The sequence below is a fragment of the Thalassophryne amazonica genome, chromosome 23, assembly GCF_902500255.1.
Source record: "Thalassophryne amazonica chromosome 23, fThaAma1.1, whole genome shotgun sequence".
NCBI lineage: Eukaryota > Metazoa > Chordata > Actinopteri > Batrachoidiformes > Batrachoididae > Thalassophryne > Thalassophryne amazonica.
Genome location: NC_047125.1, coordinates 31,492,482 through 31,517,422, shown reverse-complemented (window position 1 = coordinate 31,517,422; position 24,941 = coordinate 31,492,482). Strand labels below are relative to the sequence as shown.

Genomic DNA, 24,941 nt, shown 5'->3' with positions numbered 1-24,941 from the left:
GTGGGGAAAAAAAAGAATAATTTTCAAAATAATTGATGCTCAATTGTCTGATAACTGAATTATAAAGACATGTGATAAAACTTCATAGTCACCTGAGGAATAAAAGCAGAATGAACATTAAAAAAAAAATCCCTGTTTATTATCTTCAGACCTCCGCCAGAAAATGTTGCCGCAGTGATTATTTGGATCAATCCTGTTTGTGATGTGATTTCAAGTGAAATAATAATAATTTCAGAAGGAAAATAGTTAGGAGGACCGACCGGAGGACGACGCGGGTTTATACATTTTCCTGTCCACTGTTAGAAACTTTAAAGGTTTTCTTCTCACGGGGCACAAAGTGGCTGACGAAATGTTAAAAGGTAAAGGTCTGGATTTTTGTCATGACTTGAAGGAGACTGAATTGAAAAAAATATGCCATTTTGTCATTGTGCTAAAATGAATATAAATATTCTATATTAAAATATATTTGCTAACCTACTCTCGTGCCTGCAGCTGTTTTATTTCAACATTACAGATTGAGGTGATTATTAGTTGTGTGGAGGCAGACAGACGCCTCAGATATTAAAGCACAATAATATAAACTAGTTATAAATGATCTCCCATTTAGCATCTGACCTCCTGCTGATGCAGATAAAAATTCACAATGGATTTGTTTTTTTCCCCTCAGTCATCATAAGCAAACCTTCACATTTCCATTGCAAAACTGATGGTTTGCGTAATGTCTCTAAAGTCCCTGTTGCACAGGTACAACTGGCCCCAAATAACATCCACTTCAGGCAGAAAGTCTGAGGCAACGGCACAGATTTAATCCAACTGACAGAACAAGATGAACAGCTTCACAGGCAAGTGTAACCAGGGTTGGGTAGGATTACTTTGAAAGAATACATGTGGATTACATGTATGTATGTACATACATTTGGATTACTTGTAATCTGATTACTTTTGGATTACATTTCAAAGTAATCCTACCCAACCCTGACTGTAACGCAAAAATAACTACATAGTAATCAGTTTTCTTTTTTGTTTGTTTATTTATATTTATATTATTTATACATGACCTAGAGATATGGGTGTGGCTACAACAGTAAACAGGAAAAGCCATAGGATAAGACTGATTCGTAAATAAGAAAACAAACTCATCATTAGTAGCAGATTCACTTAGTCATTTGTGTCATGGTGAATGTGTGAAAAACACTAGGAAGAATCTGAGGACGAGACCGAACATGTGGGAAAGAGTGCTGTTGAACCGTGGAGCGATCACGGTTTTTAATCATGGATCTGGACACCATGTGAGGAATCCCCCCCCTCAAAAAAAGTCAGAGATTAGTAGCCTGTTTGTGAGAACTGCAGCAACTGGTTTTTGGATTTCTTTTCCCCAGCGTTTTCAGGTTTTGTGCTCTGATATGATTTCCTTTTTACCCAAAATAAAACTTGAATAAGGACTTTTTCCTGTGGCTTATAAACAAATAGACACACAACCAATCAAAACCCTACGTTGTGTGTACAAAGATCCAATAGAAGGAGGTCCAATCAAGAAAGGCGGCCCGAGGTGGAAGGAGGCAGTCCGGACTGTGAGGTTCTGACAAGTCAAACTCGCTCGTTTTATTCTCAAAAACAGTCTCTATTGCACTAAAAAAAAAGGTTTATTTATCCAGTGGCTCACACCCAGGGTGCGCGCTGCTTATGTCATATGCACATCCGATGTAAGTAGTAAGATTTTACATGTGAGGTGGTATTTTAGCATTAGGGGGAGCTCTGCATCATATGTCAGTGATTGGTATAGCTCCCTCTGTGTTCTGATTTGTGTTGATACTGCCCACATAGCGGATGCTTGGAATGTTTTTGAGACTGTGACAGCCTATAAGGAGAAGGTGAGGTGAAGAGTGGGGCGTGGCAGTCTTATCTTCAGACCAGTTCAACCTGAATCAGCCATCTTCTGCAACACCTTGGGAGATCTTTCTGGAGCACCGTTTGGATCTATGAAGAGGACGGACCCGGGGAAGTCACTGGACATGATTTGAAACTGAGTAAATATGGCTTATACTTTCTAATAACTTGGTCAGGGTTTGGTTTAGGTGCCGTTAAGCTTAAAAGCAGCTCGGATTGATGTTTTTGCTACTTGTTTGTTTTTGTAAAATTGTGGTTTTATTAAATTTCAAATTCCAGATTCAGTTTAGAAACTTAAAACTCTTGTCTATCATCCTTGTGTCAAGGGTGGAGGCACAATATGGCTGGACACAAATGCAGGACTCAGGGACACAGACGTGGTATTAATAAAAAGGCTTTCTCTTAAAACGTTGCAGAGGTACGGTACGCACAATGGTAGGCAAGTAGGCGGATGTACAAACAGTCGAGTGGCAGAGGCGTGGTCCAACAAATGAGCAGAGGCCAAAAAACAGAATGTGGCAAAGACAAAAGCGGAATCGACAAGAATTGACAGGATGACTCAGTCAACAAAGGAGAATAGTCTAAAAGTATGCAATGTCCACATGCTACTTTCAGCTTAAATAGAATGTCCTTGTTGTGAAAGTGTAGGAACATGGACCCACAACAGGGGGCGTAAATGAACGGGCAATGGATAAGCCAAACAGTAACAATTTAATGTTGTAAATTGTGCACAACGGAATACAGACAACAACCAGTTTGGAACTACAGTCAATTACACGTTGGGTGACGTGTGGGCAGGCTTGAGGATAAGAGATGCCCGTCCAGAACCGAGCTGGATCCCACACGGCCCTCACCGCCAACGGATCTGAAGAACACCGGAGCTGCCAAGTCCTGGGTCCCCAGGTGGTCACCGTCTCCAGCTGTCAGACCTGGTACTGCTGGCAGAGAACAGAAACAGCACAGGTGAGTGTGAGTACGCACACTCAGTAATCCCACAGTCTGTGTTCTTTTGGGAGGGAGCACCTCCACCTCCAGTCACACACTCGTGCAGCTCCTGTCTAACCACTTATCTGGTTGGGGTGTGAAGCGAAGCCGTCGCTGATCACACCAAACGCCAATCCCACAGATAAGGCAACACCACAGGAAAACGGCTGCAAAGAAGTTCAGACTATTAGTCAGCGTTAAGTGTAGCAGAGAAATTACCTCCAAGGTAGCTGATTTCTCGGCGAGGAGGTGGAGTTGCAGTCCGGCCTTTATGGTGATGGTGATGAGTTGAATGAGTGACAGCTGGTGCCGATGATGAGTGACAGCTGTCACTCCCAGTGGCTCTGACGCCCTCTTGTGCTTGAAGCCCGCACTCCAAGCAGGGCGCCATCTGGTGGTGGTGGGCCAGCACTACCTCCTCTTCAGCGGCCCACACAACAGACCTTAATTTAACAGGAGCAGCGGACAAGGACAGAGACACAGACACAGCGAGAGTTACCGTAGCAACACTGCATGCCCATATATATGGCACACATATGAAAACGTCTTTGAACAAAATGAAAACAACGGAATAGCAGTGCATTTCCTGACCAGTGCGTCAAAAGACATACAGGCCAGTGAAACGAAACAAACAACCCCATGAATCTCTTTATTAATAGCCTAAATTATGTGTTTTCTCCCACGGGACGGGAGGAAATACAAAATCAATGCATCTCTATTACTGTGCAGCCATAAATTCTCAGAGTTTCGTGGGTGCTGGAAATATACATTGCGAGAACGGGCGAAAGTGCAGGCGGGTATGGTCTGAATTTCGGCAGGAGTGGGACAAAGAAATTAGTCCCACGCAGGGCTCTCGTGCCTACCACCTGCTGGATGGATGATGAATTTGGAACAGGAGTGGTTTTCAGTGACAGGCATAGTTTGCGCAACAGTGAACAACAGTAAACAATGGACATTGTGCTGCAATGTACCATGGGAGTTTGGGGTTTTGAGGTTTTAAATGTTGTTAGTGTGGTTCATGTTAGTTTTACTGTTGTGAAAGTGACGTGACACGGACCCACAACAGGGGGCGTTAATGAACGGACAATGGATAAGCCAAAAGTAACAATTTAATGTTGTGAATCGCACAACAACGTACAGACAATAACAATATGGTGGACTGTCAATCATACACCAGGTGACGTGTGGGCAGGCTCGACGATAGAAGACGCCTGGAGAGAGAAGAGCTGGATCCCCACACAGCTTCCACCACCAACGGAGCTGAAGAACACCGGAGCCGCCAAGCCCTGCGCCCCAGGTGGCCGCTGTCTTCAGCAGTCAGACCCGGTACTGCTGGCAGAAAACAGAGACAGTCCAGATGAGTGTGAGTTCGCACACTCAGTAATCCCACAGTCTGTATTAAGTAAAGGAGGGAGAACCTCCACCTCCAATCACACACACTCGTGCAGCTCCTGGTCAACCACTTATCTGAGTTAGGGTGTGAGGCAAACGCCAATCCTCCAGATAAGGAAACACTCCAGGAAAACGGCTGCAATAGAAGTTCAGGTTAAACACACACAGTGTCAGGCAGCAGAGAAATTACCTGAATGGTAGTTGATTTCTCGGCGGGGAGGTGGAGTTGCAGTCCGGCCTTTATGGTGGTGGTGATGAGAAGTGAATGAGTGACAGCTGGTATGGATGATGAGTGACAGCTGTCACTCCTGGTTGCTCCGACGCCCTCTCGTGCTTGAAGCCCGCACTTCAAGCAGGGCGCCATCTTGTGGTGGTGGGCCAGCAGTACCTCCTCTTCAGCGGCCCACACAACATTTACAATGTTCTTAGCATTACTGAGTTATTGTTTTTGTAGTTCAATTGGTTTAGTCAGTTTAGTTGTGTCATGTTGCTGTTTCCATGAGTGAAAACTGTACTGCGTCTGATGTCTTCTGCCACCGTCTCTGTTTGTGTAAAAATAGAAGCGTGTGCATGCATGCTTGCATGTAACTTTGATCACAGATAAACTAGGGAGAGCTGACATTTACTGTTTGGTATGCTTATGTATTTTGGGTCAAGGTTGAACACAGCGAAAATAGACCGTTGACAGAACTAATATTTTTGGAGAAACCTCAGACATTAGCTAATAATACTGAACAATGGACATTGTTAATTACATTCTGGACTTGCACGCCATTCCAACAGGAGGCGGTAAATTATCTTTCTATTAAAAGCATGAGTGTGTGCGTGCATTATTTTATTCAGTAAGTTCAATGTAAGTACATTATTTAATTGTAAATACATTAAAAATAAATGGATGACACAAGAAAGTAAAAACACTTATTCCCATTGTTGTCCATTTAAAAAGCAAATGACAAAATAGAAGAAATAATAAAACAATAATAATAATAATAATAATAATAATAATAATAATAAGTGTGTACATGATAACAAGAACCCAAACAATTTACAAATACATTAACACAGTAAATTAACATTAAAAAATTACATAATTAACAGGAAATAAAAGGGTTGAGTTCTACTTCTAAAAATTGTTGAGGTCTAAGTTTTTCCCTCCCCCAATTCCCTAGGGGCTACGATTCATGAATGCCCAAAATGACGAATGGACCGGCGCTGTCTACTGCCAAGGGAGGAGAGATTTATGTGGGAAGTGAAATCCAGGCATCCCTTTCACATCTGAATGTTCTTTATGCAAATCATTTTGAAGGAGTGTCCATAGATCCTAATGTTGCCAAGGAGACAGAAGTTAACTTTTACAAAGGAGCGCCTCCAGAATGGGACAACTTCTACCTGAGTGACCAGGCAGAGTCAACTGGCACTGGAACGCCTTTCATTAAACGAGATGGATATAAGCAACTCATGCAGCAAATTCATGAAAGAAAAAAGAGTCCTGGAACATCAACGATTAAGTTGTTCCACCAACTGGGATGTGGGGGAACGACTCTGGCCATGAAGGTGTTGTGGGACTTGAGAAAAACCTTCAGGTGCGCCATATTAACAAGCCCAATTTCAGACACCAGACTGACTGCCAAAGAGGTGATTCACCTTTTCACAGCAGGTCATCTAGGCCACCAGAACACAGTGCTGCTGTTAGTGAATGACGAGCACGTTCTGAACAAAATACCACACGAAATTATGGAAGAGCTTCGTCAACAGCAGATAACTACCTACAGTCATGTGGCGATTCTTCTTCACTGTGACAGAAATGTAGCCATTTCAAACAGCGACGATATCGTAGTCAAAGACGAACTGTCGCAAAAGGAGAAAACTGAATTTAACAAGAAAAAGGAAGAGCTCCGCAAGAACTGCAGCAAGAAATGTCAACAATTTCACGGCTTCAACATAATGCAAACAGGTTTCGATCGAGAGTATATCCAGCGAACATGCACCATCCTGAAAAATGTTAAGAGAACAAATCGACCAAGGAGTGCTCAGCTCGTAGCCATTCTGTCTCTACTGAATGCCTACGTACCAGGTTCATACCTCCTCCAGTCTCAATGCCTGGACTTCCTCAAGCACAGCTCCACCGATGTGGAATTATCATTGGAAGATAAAATGCAGCCCTTTAGCCACCTCATCATCACCTTCCAAAAAGATAAAAAAAATCATCATGGCACACCCTGCCATAGCACAGTACTGCACCAAACTGTTAGCAGAGGCAGGTGTAAGCAGGAGTGACACCGCTAGAAACCTACTGACTAATTTTTTCTGCAAAACTGCAATTCCTCAGAGTTTGCCTAGTTTCATCAAAGACATGCTAACCAACAGAGAAATACAAAAGGAAGAGAACCAAACCAACGGTGGCATGCCTGGAATGAAAGAGAAGAAAAAAATGTTTTCTCAACTAATTCTAGACATTCAAGGACTGGAAGACAAAGAACAAGCTGCCTCAGTTTTAAAGGTTGCATCAAGGGTCTTTTATGAAAGTCCTGTTTTTCCTCAGGCACTTGCTCGTTTCCATTACATTGTACGCAAAGATTACAATGCAGCACAAATGTGGGCAGAAACAGCCAAACAAAGAAGCCCCACCAGTTCATTCATTGCTGATACAATGGGCCAAGTCCATAAACACCACCTGAACAGCAGAATGTCTCATCACAAGCCAGGAGACTCAACAAGCAAGGATCCTGCCAACCCAAGAGATATTTTGCAGATTGCCAAAAAAGCAATAGAGGCATTCAAACATGAGGAACAACTTGCTGAAAATGAACTTTGCTCCACCAAAGTCTCTTTTTTTAACATCAGAGGGCAGTTTGGTTATCTGCAGATATGCAAACTCATTTATGACTTCTTGGTGCCACAAAGCGAGACTTGGAAAAGGATTCTCACAAGGAATGTTACGTTGAACTCTGTTCCAGGGTTACTCAAAATCCACAAGTGCTACAGATTCAATGATCTACTATACAGTCTCAAAGACGAGGTGGAGAAGAAGTGTCATTTTTTTAATGCCTACCTGAGTTACTCAAAGCCTGACAAGGAAACAGCGGATCCTTCGTACATTTGGCCAGACGTGTTGTCATGCTACAACAAATATGTTGAACACCCTCCACTTGTCCTTGGACATGAAATCTCTTTGAAAGGAGACGCACTCAGACAGGATGACACCCCTGAATCGTACATGCACACCATCATCAAAGAACGGCCCAAGGATGATGAGAAAACGTCCCCCGCCTTCAAAGATTTAATTGAAGAAATGGGCCGATCCTATGATTGCACATATGCAAAGTACCTTCAATCAAGATATCTTCTTCCCATATTTTACCTTTGTAAGGACAAGGACAACAAGATTGTTCTGTCAGAAAAAAATCCCCTTTTGATTGGGAAAGAAAAACCAACAGAAGGTATTCTGAGTGACAAGCACAGCAAGGAAGAAATCAGACATCTGAAGGGCAAAGAAAACCTCTTCAAACTACACGGAGTTGTCAGAAACCACCACATTTTTGCAAAAGTGGCAGGCACAGAAATCCAAGTGGACGCCAATTCCCAACAAAGCCTTTGGAAGCCATGTGAGGTTTCCTTTTTCCTTGGATTCACCGTCAAAGGTCTGATAGCTGATGATATCCACGAAATGCAAGCTATACAAGGTAAAAAGTTAAATGTCATTAGCTCGTAGGACATGATAAGTATTTAAGCCAATTAGAACGCTGACAACACTTACTGGACATCATCCCCCTCACATGACCCCAGGCACCCACCAGAATTAAGAAAATTAAAAATCTGACTGGAACTTAAAATATGAGGTCTGTGAGAAAAGTAACGGACCTTTTTATTATTTTCAAAAACTATATGGATTTGATTCATATGTTTTTACGTCAGCCAAGCTTGAACCTTCGTGCGCATGCGTGAGTTTTTCCACTCCTGTCGGTTGCGTAATTCACCTGTGGGCAGGCTTTGAGTGAGCACTGGTCCACCCCTCTCGTCGTTGTTTAATTGCAAGGAAATGGCGGAATGATATGGGCTTTTTTTCCATCAGACTTTTTCAGAAACTGTTAGAGACAGGCAGCTGGAAACCATTCGAAAAATTTATCTGGCTTTCGGTGAAAATTTTACGGGCTTCACAGAGAATAAGGAGTGTTACTACAGCTTTAAGGACGGCCCACAATGGCGCACGGCGCGGCGTGCTCTGAGATGCCATCAAGAGGCAGAAACCACCACATCATTTCTAAACGGATGGCTGTGTGGAGCCGGGACCGTCGTGTGCAATTTCTCTGGTTATCACAAGAGCTGGACATCAGCCATTTTCCGGCAGATTTCACTTTTAACAAGAGATTTTGTCATGGAAAGCCGCGCGTAGGCTTCGCGCATCACGACCGATTTGCTGATGAAGCGAGACAAAGGAACACCTCCGTTTCGGAGTGCCAGAGGACAAGTTGGGACATGTCTATCTCGGCTTTCAGTGCTTACCAGTCGAGTGAGTATAAGAGAAATTGTGGAGAGCTGGGCATGTCCCAACCTGTCCTCTGACACTCCAAAACGCAGGTGTTCCTTTGTCTCGCTTCATCAGCGAATCGGTCGTGATGCGCGAAGCCTCCGCGCGGCTTTCCGTGACAAAATCTCTTGTTAAAAGTGAAATCTGCCGGAAAATGGCTGATGTCCAGCTCTTGTAATAACCAGAGAAATTGCACACGACGGTCCCGGTTCCACACAGCCATCCGTTTAGAAATGATGTGGTGGTTTCTGCCTCTCGATGGCGGCTCGGAGCGCGCTGCGCCATGCGCCATTGTGGGCCGTCCTTAAAGCTGTAGTAACACTCCTTATTCTCTGTGAAGCCCGTAAAATTTTCACCGAAAGCCAGATAAATTTCTCGAATGGTTTCCAGCTGCCTGTCTCTAACAGTTTCTGAAAAAATTCTGATGGAAAAAAAAGCCCAAATTATTCCGCCATTTCCTCGCAATGAAATGACGACGAGAGGGGTGGACCACTGCTCACTCAAAGCCTGCCCACAGGCGAATGATGCAACCGACAGGCGTGGAAAAACTCACATGCGCACGAAGGTTCAAGCTTGGCTGACGTAAAAACATATGAATCAAATCCATATAGTTTTTGAAAAAAATTAAAAGATACGATACTTTTCTCACAGACCTCATAGATGAAATTGGGAAGAATGCAAGTAAACAACTTCTTCTTTCGGCTGTTCCCGTTAGGGGGCGTCACAACGGATCATTCGTTTCCATCTCACCCTGTCCTCTGTATGTTCCTCTGTCTCACCAACCTCCTGCATGTCCTCCCTCAGCACATCCATAAACCTCCTCTTTGGCCTCCCTCTTCTCCCCCTGCCTGGTGGCTCCATCCTCAGCATCCTTCTCACTGTACACCCTGGGTCCCTCTCTGCACATGTCCAAACCATCTCAATCTCGCCTCTCTGACTTTGTCTCCAAACCATCCCACCTGAGCTGTCCCTCTATGTTTCCTAATCCTGTCCGTTCTCATCAGTCCCAAAGAGAATTGTAACATCTTCAGCTCCACCGCTTGTCTTTTTGTTCGTGCCACCGTCTCTAAGCCGTACAACACAGCTGATCTGTCTACTGTCTTGTAAACTTTCCTCTTTACTCTCGCTGATATTCTTCGGTCACAAATCACTCCTGCCACCTTTCTCCACCCACTCCACCCTGCCGGCACGTTCTTCTTTACTTCTCTACCACACTCTCCATTACTTTGGACAGTTGACCCAAGTTACAAAGCAATCAAATCAACAGAAATAAATCCTGTAGTAAAAGAAAACGGTAAAATAACCAGATTGCTATTCTGCAATGAATATAATGTCAACACATTTAGATTTGACCATTTTCATTACAATAAAAAAAAACAAAAAAAACTTTACAACGTAACTGCCATAGATTTATGGCTTTACAGCTGTTTGTCAGACTAGTTTAAATTTTTAGTTTTCTAGTGATAACATGAAGCTGTATGGTAATTTTGTATTTCTCACATGGTCACTTAAACATTTTCATATTTTCTCAGTTTATTTTTAATGAAATTTAGACATTTAAGCAAACCACATAATTACAGCAAGCTGCAAAATATAGAAGAAGGTATTTTACTGTCTAAAGGGAGGCCTTATAATGTATAAATTAAGGTATTTTTACTATTTCTGAACTTATACTGCATTTTAATTAATGTTTGATAGAACGGCCAACAGAAAAGCTGAAATATGCTTGCAGAAGTACTGAGGTAAATGCTTTCAATGATCAATTTTAAAATATAAAGATCAGTTAGTTTTTCCACCACTCGTGACTTAAAGAGGTTGTCTTTTTCAGTGGGACTCCAGCGACTGGACAAACGTCAAACCGAAAGTAACTGAAACTGAAGAGGGACAAACATACAGGTAAAAGCATCATCTTTCATCTAGGTGACTATCTGACCCAACAAAATAAAAGTTGCTGCAAGTTTATCACATCTGGGAGCATACACTCGTGTATCGCACTGCTGTCTCCACCACCTTAGAAAAAAACTTGCCTCAGGTCCTGAGGTGGCAACCACCCAGACAGACAACCGATCCATCCCCACCTCTCAAAACTAGCCATCTATCTACTGCAGCCAGGGAAAATGTGGGTGTCCCCATGGGTCTTTTCCTCATTGTTGAGGCCCTGAATGCTAAGACAACTGTGATTTATGGATGGAGAAATGCTCCACCTAGCAAAAATGTCGCTGATGCTCCCTCACAATGCAAGTGACCTTCCTCATGTTAGTCTCCCTATGTAACGTTTCTTTTAAAAGCTATTCCAGTTGTATCCAAGGATCCACTAAAGAGACCTAGTCCCAATCACATAACCACTGGATGTGGTCAATGTCTAAGGCCCACAAATCTACAGTAAGGCAAGAAGCACCAGGGCCCAATGGACTTGTCCCTTCCTGCAAAGGTATCAGCATCACCAACTGCCTCTGTCCAGTGACCTCAAGACTCCACAAGCTAGGAGTCTCTCAATCACCAAGAACTCTGAGACATGAACATCATGGCAGAGATAAGTGAATGTCTCCCCAGGTTTCACCACATACAGGTAACTTCTGATGATGATGAAGTCCAGGAACACACTGAAAGCCTGAATCTTAGTCTTGATCCATTACCATCACATAAAGATAGTAAAGGTATCATCCACAAAGCCTAAGTCAGTAAAGCTTTCTTCACTGAAAAAGTAACTGATTTACTGGTTTCCTCAACCCTGCCCAACAACCAGCCCACACAAGCACTGAACAGTGTAGAAGCCAGAATGACTTTGGATGGACAGGTGGTCTTCCTAAGTGGTTGCCAGCCAGGATCTACAGTGGCTGAGTAACGTTGGGGATGTGGTCGCACCAGGACACGCTCCCAAACCTCAACAGTCTGCATCTCAGCACAATGAAAAAGACTGTTTTCTGTTTCACCATTTAGCCTCCAGTCTGAAGCAGGCCATTTCACATGCAGTGTGTCTTCCCTGCGTTGGGTTTCTCAGGGAAAAGTAAACTTCACTTACCAGTTCATTTCTTGGGAGGATTACAAAGAAAGGCCTTCGTGCATGGATTACATACCAGCTGGACCCCTACTGAACATCACAGTCACAGCTGGAAGCACTGAGGAGATTCACCTGCCTCACTGGATCTGTATAGGTGACCTCGTTATATTAAAGACCAAACTTCTATCTCAAGCATGGGTAGATGTAACATATTGTTCTCTAAATTTAAGCATTTTGTATTTTTCAGATGATTCTTCTGTAACATCAGACATGTTTGCTGTTCTCCATGTCAAGGACTGTGGAGATTTCATGGATCGCGTGTCTGAAGTAACACCCTCACATGTCAAGTTACTCGAGCCACATTTGTCTCCACTTGGGACAATGATCCGGAGAAAACTTGGCATCCCAATCAAAATTTACTGTGATGTCTTAATATACAAGACAAGTAAAACATACCTCACACTGCATGTGTACCTGGTCCCACCTGATCCTGCTGTCAAACAGGTCATTTGATGCCCACAGTACCTGACACAAATGTTACATTTTTAATGAAACAACTTACTGGTTACAAAAAGCGTACGATACCACTTGGTGCAAACATATACTGGATATGCATGAGTGCATATGCTTTGAAGTAAACACTGATTTGAAACTTTTTTGTGGTTATTTTTCAGACCGTGGACAGCGACTGGCATACATCACAAAGCAGCCCATAGATTAAGGCTCTTAAGGCTATGAAATTGGGCTAGTAGTAAAAAAAAAAAAAAAAAAAAAGTAGAAAAGGGGGTGTTCACAATAATAGTAGCATCTGCTGTTGACGCTACAAACTCAAAACTATTATGTTCAAACTGCTTTTTTAGCAATCCTGTGAATCACTAAACTAGTATTTAGTTGTATAACCAGTTTTTCATGATTTTTTCACATCTACGAGGCATTAATTTTGTTGGTTCGGAACCAAGATTTTGCTGGTTTACTAGTGTGCTTGGGGTCATTGTCTTGTTGAAATACCCATTTCTGTTATATGGCTGGGGGGGCCTGGCTGCCCGTTTGTTTGTCTTTTTGTTTTCCTCCCAGGTGGCGTGCATTTGGGACTGAGTGGCTGTGTTGCTGAGGCTGTCAGGACCTCACCCTGATTACCTGCGACTCGTCAGGACTCACAGCTGAGGTGCATCTGGATGGATTGGAGCATGTTGGCATTTAAGACTGGAGTGCACAGTGTGTATTTGCCAGAGACTCGACCTTGTGACCAGACGGGTGAGATCGTCGTCTCGGGAGCCATCTCATCAGCAGCGGATGCTGAGAAACGTCCAGGTTTGATGCACAGTCTGTGAAAGAGGAGGGGGTGAGGTCTCACGCTCGTCAGCACACTTCCTGAGGTACGTTGGATTTTGTGACTAACAGTTATACAGTCAGTAAATGTGGTGTCCCTCACACCTTATTGTATTGAGCTGTATGTTAGTCATGTATCAGCTTCCACTGCGGTGGAGTTTTGTGAACGGGATGTTCCATGCCTGCAGGTTGGAAGCTGATCAGTAATCAAGCCAGGAAGTGTTTGCTGTTTGTACACCTTTAAGTGTTCTGTGTGTAGAGTGTGGACTCACATAATGGTTCCTTCTTTCACAGACTCGGTTGTTGCGGCCACCTGGGGGGTGTCGGCGGGGTCCTTGGGTCCGAAACAGCTTCTGGCTCCGGACCGTTAGCGCTGCTGGGAGCGCACCACGCCAGGCCGCACCTTTCTGTTATTACATTTTCACTGTTATGTATTAAATTCAGTTAGCCTTTGTACCGTGCTCTGCTTATTTCATACTGGGTCCTTCAAACGCTGGTCGGTTCTCCGAGCTGCGTCCGACTCATAACAGTAGTCTCTGGCCAAACATCACGGACCCAGCGGTAGCAGAGACGGTAACGCGCCGGGAAGGCGGCAGCAGACGTTCAGTGGTTATCCGGATCAGTTGCGGGGCTCTCCGCCCGGAAGGTGCGTGTTTGAAACCCATTACTGGATACTAATTTGTGCTCTCTTGCAGCTGTGTTCCTGTGTTGTGCCTTATCCGTGGGTCGTGGTGGAGTGTGACTGGCGACGGCTTCGCGTCACACTCCGACCGGATAAGAGGTGTAAACGGGAGCTGCAAGAGTGCGTTTGTAATGGGTTCACGCGCACGGCGGAGCTCTGTTAGCACGGGTCGCTGGGCTTCCTGTGTTACAGTCATAGCCCCGTTTCCCCGGAGAAAGGTAACTACTGCGTCTGTTGTATCAGCTCCGGCGTTATTTAGTTGAGCACATTTTGGTTGTGTGTTGCACTCAGCTGCGCACACAAAAGCAGCTCGTTTGTTTTTTTCTGTCGCCCAAGGGGTTTTTTCATTTTTAGCACTCTGGTTCCCCCTTGTGGTGACTGAATCACGTTACCGTCAAGCTCTTGAGTAGGAACAGGTGTGTTCCATTTGGTTGAGCTTGACGGTATAACTCACTGATTTGTTTTGTGTTAGTTCATTTTGTGTGGGTGTTTTTTGAGTTGGTTTTTGTGTGGGCTTTTCTTTTTTGTTGTCCACTATTTGTCTGGGGGTGTGACCCTGTAGCCTTTGCAAAAAACAAAAAAACACAAAGAGAACAGGGACCCAAACAACTGTGTGTTGGTCTGTTTTTTTTTTTTTTCCTTTGTTTCTTTTTGTTTCACATCCCCAGGGTTGGATGGTACGGTCCCCTGCGGGGTGATGGGGTGGTCTTTGGGTTGTTTTTTCTCTTTGTTTTTTGTTATGCCCTCTCTTCTCCTCTGACTCCAGCCGGGTGTGCCGTAGTGTCGGCATTGCTGGAGGGGTGCAGTTAGGTTGTGCTGGGCGTTTCCCAGGTAGCCTCTGCACCCGGGAGGGGAGGGGGGGGGGGGGGTTTGGGTTTTTTTTTGTTTTCCCTCCCCCGGTTTCCGCCCTCAGGGTTTGACTGTGGTGTCCTCTGGGGGGGAACGGGCGTTGGGTCCATCTAGCCGTGGACGGCCGGGGCTGGGTCCATTAGTCATGCGGGGAGGCGTCTCCTGGGGTTGACGAGTGGTCCTCTGGGGGGCGCTGGTGGTTCTGTTATTACATTTTCACTGTTATGTATTAAATTCAGTTAGCCTTTGTACCGTGCTCTGCTTAATACACACTGTGCACTCCAGTCTTAAATGCCAACATGCTCCAATCCATCCAGATGCACCTCAGCTGTGAGTCCTGACGAGTCGCAGGTAATCAGGGTGAGGTCCTGACAGCCTCAGCAACACAGCCACTCAGTCCCAAATGCACGCCACCTGGGAGGAAAACAAAAAGACAAACAAACCGGCAGCCAGGCCCCCCCAGCCATATAACAGTACCCCACCCTCACGGGAAGCCTCCCGGCGACCACACACACCTGGCCCAGGAGAAACACCCCCCCTCCAGGGACCATGGCTGGAAACCGCGTCTGCGTTCGTCCTCCAACAGACTGGTTGAACTGGCTGCATCTTTGCCCTTGTTTGACAGTCTCAGCACAGGTGTGGCCAGGAGTTCCTACACCTGTGCGGTCAGCCTTTAACCAAACATGTGTGATTAGTCAGAAAACAAAACAACCAAAACATCCCCCCCGCCCCAGGGGACCGTCCCATCAAACCCCAGGGAAGGGGAGAAAGGAAAAACAACCCAACCCAAGCCCACAAACAAAAACACTAAAACACCCCCCCCCCCCAGAGGACCGTTCCATCAAACCCCAGGGAAGGGGAGAAAAGAAAAACAACCCAAATCTAAGCTCACAAACAAATGCCAAAATACCCCCCCCTCCTCCCCCCCAAACGACACGTAGGGACCAACACCCCCCAGAGGGCCACCCGCCAGCTCCAGGAGTAATAACCACGGCCGAGGTCCCTCTGGGATCCAACGTCACCCACGGGGACCACCAGCGCCCCCCAGAGGACCACTCGTCAACCCCAGGAGACGCCTCCCCGCATGACTAATGGACCCAGCCCCGGCCGTCCACGGCTAGATGGACCCAACGCCTGTTCCCCCCCAGAGGACACCACAGTCAAACCCTGAGGGCGGAAACCGGGGGAGGGAAAACAAAAAAAACCCCAAACCCCCCCCCCCTCCCCTCCCGGGTGCAGAGGCTACCTGGGAAACGCCCAGCACAACCTAACTGCACCCCTCCAGCAATGCCGACACTACGGCACACCCGGCTGGAGTCAGAGGAGAAGAGAGGGCATAACAAAAAACAAAGAGAAAAAACAACCCAAAGACCACCCCATCACCCCCCAGGGGACCGTACCATCCAACCCTGGGGATGTGAAACAAAAAGAAACAAAGGAAAAAAAAAAAAACAGACCAACACACAGTTGTTTGGGTCCCTGTTCTCTTTGTGTTTTTTTGTTTTTTGCAAAGGCTACAGGGTCACACCCCCAGACAAATAGTGGACAACAAAAAAGAAAAGCCCACACAAAAACCAACTCAAAAAACACCCACACAAAATGAACTAACACAAAACAAATCAGTGAGTTATACCGTCAAGCTCAACCAAATGGAACACACCTGTTCCTACTCAAGAGCTTGACGGTAACGTGATTCAGTCACCACAAGGGGGAACCAGAGTGCTAAAAATGAAAAAACCCCTTGGGCGACAGAAAAAAACAAACGAGCTGCTTTTGTGTGCGCAGCTGAGTGCAACACACAACCAAAATGTGCTCAACTAAATAACGCCGGAGCTGATACAACAGACGCAGTAGTTACCTTTCTCCGGGGAAACGGGGCTATGACTGTAACACAGGAAGCCCAGCGACCCGTGCTAACAGAGCTCCGCCGTGCGCGTGAACCCATTACAAACGCACTCTTGCAGCTCCCGTTTACACCTCTTATCCGGTCGGAGTGTGACGCGAAGCCGTCGCCAGTCACACTCCACCACGACCCACGGATAAGGCACAACACAGGAACACGGCTGCAAGAGAGCACAAATTAGTATCCAGTAATGGGTTTCAAACACGCACCTTCCGGGCGGAGAGCCCCGCAACTGATCCGGATAACCACTGAACGTCTGCTGCTGCCTTCCCGGCGCGTTACCGTCTCTGCTACCGCTGGGTCCGTGATGTTTGGCCAGAGACTACTGTTATGAGTCGGACGCAGCTCGGAGAACCGACCAGCGTTTGAAGGACCCAGTATGAAATAAGCAGAGCACGGTACAAAGGCTAACTGAATTTAATACATAACAGTGAAAATGTAATAACAGAAAGGTGCGGCCTGGCGTGGTGCGCTCCCAGCAGCGCTAACGGTCCGGAGCCAGAAGCTGTTTCGGACCCAAGGACCCCGCCGACACCCCCCAGGTGGCCGCAACAACCGAGTCTGTGAAAGAAGGAACCATTATGTGAGTCCACACTCTACACACAGAACACTTAAAGGTGTACAAACAGCAAACACTTCCTGGCTTGATTACTGATCAGCTTCCAACCTGCAGGCATGGAACATCCCGTTCACAAAACTCCACCGCAGTGGAAGCTGATACATGACTAACATACAGCTCAATACAATAAGGTGTGAGGGACACCACATTTACTGACTGTATAACTGTTAGTCACAAAATCCAACGTACCTCAGGAAGTGTGCTGACGAGCGTGAGACCTCACCCCCTCCTCTTTCACAGACTGTGCATCAAACCTGGACGTTTCTCAGCATCCGCTGCTGATGAGATGGCTCCCGAGACGACGATCTCACCCGTCTGGTCACAAGGTCGAGTCTCTGGCAAATACACACTGTGCACTCCAGTCTTAAATGCCAACATGCTCCAATCCATCCAGATGCACCTCAGCTGTGAGTCCTGACGAGTCGCAGGTAATCAGGGTGAGGTCCTGACAGCCTCAGCAACACAGCCACTCAGTCCCAAATGCACGCCACCTGGGAGGAAAACAAAAAGACAAACAAACCGGCAGCCAGGCCCCCCCAGCCATATAACACATTTCAAGGGCATGTCCTCTTCAGCGTAAGGCAACATGACCTCTTCAAGTATTTTGACATATCCAAACTGATCCATGATACCTGGTATGCGATATACAACCCCTGGCAATAATTATGGAATCAACGGCCTCGGAGGATGTTCATTCAGTTGTTTAATTTTGTAGAAAAAAAGCAGATCACAGAAATGACACAAAACTAAAGTCATTTCAAATGGCAACTTTCTGGCTTTAAGAAACACTATAAGAAATCAGGAAAAATAATTGTGGCAGTCAGTAACGGTTACTTTTTTAGACCAAGCAGAGGGAAAAATATGGACTCACTCAATTCTAAGGAATAAATTATGGAATCACCCTGTAAATTTTCATCCCCAAAACTAACACCTGCATCAAATCAGATCTGCTTGTTAGTCTGCATCTAAAAAGGAGTGATCACATGAATCATGGCTCCAACACGAGAGATGTCAATTGAAACAAAGGAGAGGATTATCAAACTCTTAAAAGAGGGTAAATCATCACGCAATGTTGCAAAAGATGTTGGTTGTTCACAGTCAGCTGTGTCTAAACTCTGGGCCAAATACAAACAACATGGGAAGGCTGTTAAAGGCAAACATACTGGTAGACCAAGGAAGACATCAAAGCGTCAAGACAGAAAACTTAAAGGAATATGTCTCAAAAATCGAAAATGCACAACAAAAAAAATGAGGAACGAATGGGAGGAAACTGGAGTCAACGTCTGTGACCGAACTGTAAGAAACCGCCTAAAGGAAATGGGATTTACATACAGAAAAGCTAAACGAAAGCCATCATTAACACCTAAACAGAAAAAAATCAAGGTTACAATGGGCTAAGGAAAAGCAATCGTGGACTGTGGATGACTGGATGAAAGTCATATTCAGTGATGAATCTCAAATCTGCATTGGGCAAGGTGATGATGCTGGAACTTTTGTTTGGTGCCGTTCCAATGAGATTTATAAAGATGACTGCCTGAACAGAACATGTAAATTTCCACAGTCATTGATGATATGGGGCTGCATGTCAGGTAAAGGCACTGGGGAGATGGCTGTCATTACATCATCAATAAATGCACAAGTTTACATTAATATTTTGGACACTTTTCTTATCCTATCAATTGAAAGGATGTTTGGGGATGATGAAATCATTTTTCAAGATGATAATGCATCTTGCCATAGAGTGAAAACTGTGAAAACATTCCTTGCAAAAAGACACATAGGGTCAATATTATGGCCTGCAAATAGTCCGGATCTTAATCCAATTGAAAATCTTTGGTGGAAGTTGAAGAAAATGGTCCATGACAAGGCTCCAACCTGCAAAGCTGATCTGGCAACAGCAATCAGAGAAAGTTGGAGCCAGATTGATGACTGTTTGTCACTCATTAAATCCATGCCTCAGAGACTGCAAGCTGTTATAAAAGCCAGAGGTGGTGCAACAAAATACTAGTGATGTGTTGGAGCGTTCTTTTGTTTTTCATGATTCCATAATTTTTCCTCAGAATTGAGTGATGAGGTGGACGCCTCAGACTCAGGGATAGGAGCCGTGCTGTCCCAGAGCGGGGAGTCCGATAAGGTTCTCCATCCTTGTGCCTACTTTTCCCGCAGGTTGACCCCCGCTGAGCGGAATTATGACGTGGGCAATCGGGAACTCCTCGCGGTGAAGGAGGCTCTGGAAGAGTGGAGACACCTGTTGGAGGGAGCTACGGAGCCTTTCACGGTTTTCACGGACCACCGGAACCTGGAGTACATCCGGACCGCCAAGCGGCTGAACCCCAGGCAAGCCCGCTGGTCCCTGTTCTTCGGACGTTTTGACTTCCGGATCACCTACCGCCCCGGGACTAGGAATCAACGGTCCGATGCACTGTCCCGGGTGCACGAAGAGGAGGCCAAAGCTGAGTTGTCGGACCCCATCGAAACCATCCTTCCCGAGTCCACTGTCGTGGCCACCCTCACCTGGGACGTGGAGGAAACCGTCCGGGAGGCCTTGACAAGGAACCCGGACCCGGGAGATGGTTCGAAGAACAAACTTTACGTCCCACCAGGGGCTAGGGCTGCCGTCTTGGACTTCTGCCACGGATCCAAGTTCTCCTGTCATCCCGGAGTGCGTAGGACCGTGGCAGTAGTCCAGCAGCGCTTCTGGTGGGCGTCATTGGAAGCCGACGTCCGGGACTACGTCCAGGCCTGTACCACCTGTGCCAGGGGCAAGGCGGACCATCACAAGACCAGGGGTCTCCTCCAACCCCTGCCTGTGCCTCATCGCCCCTGGTCCCACATCGGCCTGGACTTCGTCACGGGCCTCCTGCCGTCCCAGGGCAACACCGCCATACTGACGATAGTGGACCGGTTCTCCAAGGCGGCCCACTTCGTGGCCCTCCCGAAGCTCCCAACGGCCCAGGAGACAGCAGACCTCCTGGTCCGCCACGTCGTGCGTCTGCATGGGATACCGTCGGACATCGTCTCGGATCGTGGTCCCCAGTTCTCCTCGCAGGTCTGGAGGAGTTTTTGTAAGGAGCTGGGGGCCACCGTACGTCTCTCGTCCGGGTATCACCCACAGACGAACGGCCAGGCAGAGCGGGCGAACCAGGACTTAGAACAGGCCCTTCGCTGAGTAACCTCCGCGCATCCGGCGGCCTGGAGTAACCATCTGGCCTGGATCGAGTACGCTCACAACAGCCAAGTGTCATCTGCCACCGGCCTCTCCCCTTTTGAAGCATGTCTGGGCTACCAGCCCCCATTGTTCCCACTTGTGGAGGGAGAGGTCGGGGTACCCTCGGTCCAGGCCCACCTGCGGAGGTGCCGCCGGGTGTGGCGGACCGCCCGTTCTGCCCTGTTGCGGGCCCGGACGAGGGCCAAGGCCCATGCAGATCGCCGGCGATCCCCGGCCCCTGCATACCAACCGGGGCAGGAGGTGTGGTTATCCACTAAGGACATCCCGCTCGAAGTGACATCCCAGAAACTGAAGGACCGTTTCATTGGACCATTCCCCATCGCCAAGATCCTCAGCCCGGCCGCAGTGAAGCTGACACTCCCGGCTTCACTGCGGATCCACCCAGTTTTTCATGTCTCTAGACTCAAGCCATACCACACCTCGCCGCTCTGCACCCCTGGACCCGAGCCACCTCCTGCCCGAATCATCGACGGGGAGCCGGCATGGACTGTTCGTCGGCTCCTGGACGTCCGTCAGATGGGCCGGGGTTTTCAGTACTTGGTGGACTGGGAGGGGTACGGACCCGAAGAACGCTCCTGGGTGAAGAGGAGCTTCATCCTGGACCCGGCCCTCCTGGTCGATTTCTACCGCTAACACCCGGACAAGCCTGGTCGGGCGCCAGGAGGCGCCCGTTGAGGGGGGGGGTCCTGTTGTGTGGGCCGCTGAAGAGGAGGTACTGCTGGCCCACCACCACCAGTCGGCGCCCTGCTTGGAGTGCGGGCTTCAAGCATGAGAGGGCGCCGGAGCCATTGGAAGTGACAGCTGTCACTTGTCAACCACACCAGCTGTCTCTCATCAACCACCACATAAGAAGCGGATTACAACTCCACCTCCTCGCCGAGAAATCATCTACCACTAGAGGTAATTCTTCTCTGCTGTTGTTATTCAGTGTTTTTCAAATTGTGATCTGTGTGCAGCCGTATACCTGTAAAGCCTGCTTGGAGATTGGATTGGCGGATAGTGAGAAGACGACGGTCTTCGTCTCTCACTCCATCCAGAAGAGGGACAAACAGGAGCTGCACGAGTGATACGTATCTGGAGGTGGAGGTTTTCCCTCCCCGAGGAATCGTGTGTAAAGGTTGCTGGGTGTGAGGACTCACACTCACCGTCATCTGTTTCTTGTCTGCCAGCAGTACCAGGGCCGACAACGGAGGACAGAGACCACCTGGGGACTCAGGACTTGGCGGCTCCGGTGTTCTTCAGGCCGTTGGTGGTGGAAGCGGTGTGGGCCCCGGCTCTTCGATCATCAGAGGTCTCCTATCTTCGAGCCTGCCCACAGTCCTCTTGTGTACAATTGGCATCCAGTATTTTTCTGTCTGTATTCCGTTGTGTGCCTTCACAACATTAAATTGTTACTCCTTCTCTTATCCATTGTCCGTTCATTTGCGCCCCGTTGTGGGTCCGTGTTACGACACCTTCCCAACAACTGAATGAACATCCTCCGAGGCCGGTGATTCCATAATTTGTGCCAGGGGTTGTATAAGCCCAACACCATAGTAGGAGAAACATGCCCATATCATGATGCTTGCACCACCATGGTTCACTGTCTTCACTGTGAACTGTGGCTTGAATTCAGAGTTTGGGGGTCGTCTCACAAACTGTCTGTGGCCCTTGGACCCAAAAAGAACAATTTTACTCTCATCAGTCCACAAGATATTCCTCCATTTCTCTTTAGGCCAGTTGATGTGTTCTTTGGCAAATTGTAACCTCTTCTGCACATGTCTTTTATTTAACAGAGGGACTTTGCAGGGGATTCTTGCACATAAATTAGCTTCACACAGGTGTCTTCTAACTGTCACAGCACTTACAGGTAACTCCAGACTGTCTTTGATCATCCTGGAGCTGATCAATGGGTGAGCCTTTGCCATTCTGGTTATTCTTCTATCCATTTTGATGATTGTTTTTCATTTTCTTCCACGTGTCTCTGTTTTTTTTTGTCCATTTTAAAGCATTGGAGATCATTGTAGATGAACAGCCTATAATTTTTTGCACCTGCGTATAAGTTTTCTCCTCTCCAATCAAATTTTTAATCAAACTACGCTGTTCTTCTGAACAATGTCTTGAACGTCCCATTTTCTGCAGGCTTTCAAGAGAAAAGCATGTTCAACAGGTGCTGGCTTCATCCTTAAATAGGGGACACCTGATTCACACCTGTTTGTTCCACAAAACTGACGAACTCACTGACTGAATGCCACACTACTATTATTGTGAACACCCTCTTTTCTACTTTTATTTTTACTAATAGTCCAATTTCATAGCATTAAGAGTGTGCATATCATGAATGCTTGGTCTTGTTGGATTTGTGAGAATCTACTGAATCTACTGGTACCTTGTTTCCAATGTAACAATAAGAAATATACTCAAAACCTGGATTAATCTTTTTAGTCGCATAGCACTACTATTATTCTGAACACTACTGTACATGCAGTCCATTTTACCATTTATGTGCTTCACACAAGCCAGTGTCACATGCGTAACAGGAATACACATCGCCCATTACCCACGCAGGTGTCCTGACAAGAAAAAGGAACACACTCTAACCACAGCTGACGACACTATGGTGAATTATGTAAACAACGTCCATTACGTATTGAATGTCTGCCACAACGCCCAGTTAACCTACTCCACCAGATTCCACTGAAATCTTTTCAGATACAAACAGGAAGAAAGCATGTTATTGGAATCTTTACTTTTTTTCAGATGACTATCAAAACACAAGAAGTTGTCATGAACAAGGTAAATTGATCAACTCCATTTCATTTATTTCATTTTGAGAAACAACATTTTGAAGAGTCAACGGCTTCTTAGAATTTTCATTTTGAACCACCTGCACTGCTATCTGACATCATTCCTATTTCAGAGCCGCATTTTGTGGATCATCACCGTACAGATTTAATCAACAGCGTGAGCGATGTACAACCCATCCTGGATAAGCTGAAGGAGATGGGGTTCATCTCTGATGAGGGCTACAATTCCGTGAGAGCTGAAAAAAATCACGCAGGAGCAGATGAGGCACATCTTAGGGTTGCTGACTACAGTGCAAAGCAAAGATGCCTTCATTGAAATTTTGGAAGGGATGAAGAATCTGCAGCACATCATCTCTGAGCTGGAGGAAAATCACTGAGAATGCACGCTGGATATTTGTCCTCCACAGGAAAGAGTCTGCCAAGTGTTTTTTTTTTTTTTTTGCAAGAAATGTCTCTCCTTTCACAGCACACCTCAGAGAGTTTTTAAATATTTTAGAGCCTGATTACATTTTTGTTGCATCCTTTTCCAGATAGTCTTCAATGCATCCACCAAGGAAGATCAACCATGTTTTCACCACTGGTGTTCTCTTAGTAGGATAACTCAAAAAAGTAATGTACACATTTAATGAAATTTGGTGAGCAAAGAGATCATGTTCCAGGACCTACACAATTCAGTTTTGGACATGATCAGGAAAATATTCTGGAAGTGAGATCCACAAATATGTTTGGCACATAGCAACATTTAACTCAAACTGTTGTGAGAGCATGTTGATGAAACTTGGTGAGCAGATTTCTGATTTTATTTAGAATTTGATCTGGAGCATATTTTGAATCAGAAGACATTTTAAGCACTTGGGAACATGTATTAAAAAAATGTAGTTTGGAAAGGATTTTATTTATTTGTTCATATTGATGTCCTGTCCATTATTTTACTTGGGGTATGTTGTTGCCTGCTCACCCGTTTCAATAATAATTGCAGCTTTAAAGTGCCTCAACGTGAAATTATTAACAACCTTTTGCAGTGAAGAATCTCTGGCAACATCTATAGATTTACAACTTTTTCTATAAAAAACAAGCTCAGAAAAATGATACCCTCCACTTTGCCGCAGCAGTACCACACCACTAGTATCACGCAAATGTCATATGTAAACACTGTGAAAAAACACCTGAATTAAACTAACAAATTTCCAATGATCTCTCCTGGAAGATGTTGGACCAAAATCATTTTCTTTCATGCAGGTCTTCATATGGTGTCCTACCACTATGTGACATTTCGCTGAAATCTACCAAAGGCTTTTGCAGCAGGTGCACTTAGAATCATGGACAGGCAGAAAGTGTGATTGTGTATCATTACTACAGATGAACGCAATAAAAATTTAACAAAAACCGGGTATTTTACTTATTATAAACTGTCACCAGTGTGGTTGCTCATGGGGTGAGTGATGTCTCAACCTTACTAGGGCCCAGAGCCTTGAGATGACTTTGTTGTGATTCGACATTGTACAAATAAATGGTTCACCTCATAAACGTACCGCGTTTAGTTTCTACAATGTTGCATGCATTGCAAGAGTGCGTCGAAACTCAACAAATAACACCATCAACCAGAGTGTAAGGGATGACACAGAGGAAATATCATTTTTTCTGTACGAATCTAACTGTGAAACAGTCAGGAATGTCAAGATATTTTTTTAATATACGATTATGTGCCATTATGTCACTGTTAATAATCTGTCACTTTAACTCGTTTTTTTA

General features: G+C 45.8%; 2 protein-coding genes across 2 annotated transcripts in view; one reads left to right on the top strand and one right to left on the bottom strand.

The window, feature by feature from the left end:
- mrpl48 (mitochondrial ribosomal protein L48) overlaps positions 1–24,941 on the bottom strand; it is a 44,049-nt gene that overhangs the window by 13,895 nt on the left and 5,213 nt on the right. The gene's annotated exons all lie outside the window — the stretch shown is intronic.
- On the top strand, positions 1,937–24,261 carry sb:cb1081 (sterile alpha motif domain-containing protein 9). Its single transcript, XM_034164621.1, is given in 9 exon segments — positions 1,937–2,027; positions 5,433–6,522; positions 6,524–7,946; positions 10,490–10,533; positions 10,620–10,687; positions 11,732–11,946; positions 12,040–12,296; positions 23,143–23,178; positions 23,303–24,261. Coding segments are annotated over 8 exon segments (3,144 nt in total). The 5' UTR covers positions 1,937–2,027; positions 5,433–5,457; the 3' UTR covers positions 23,339–24,261.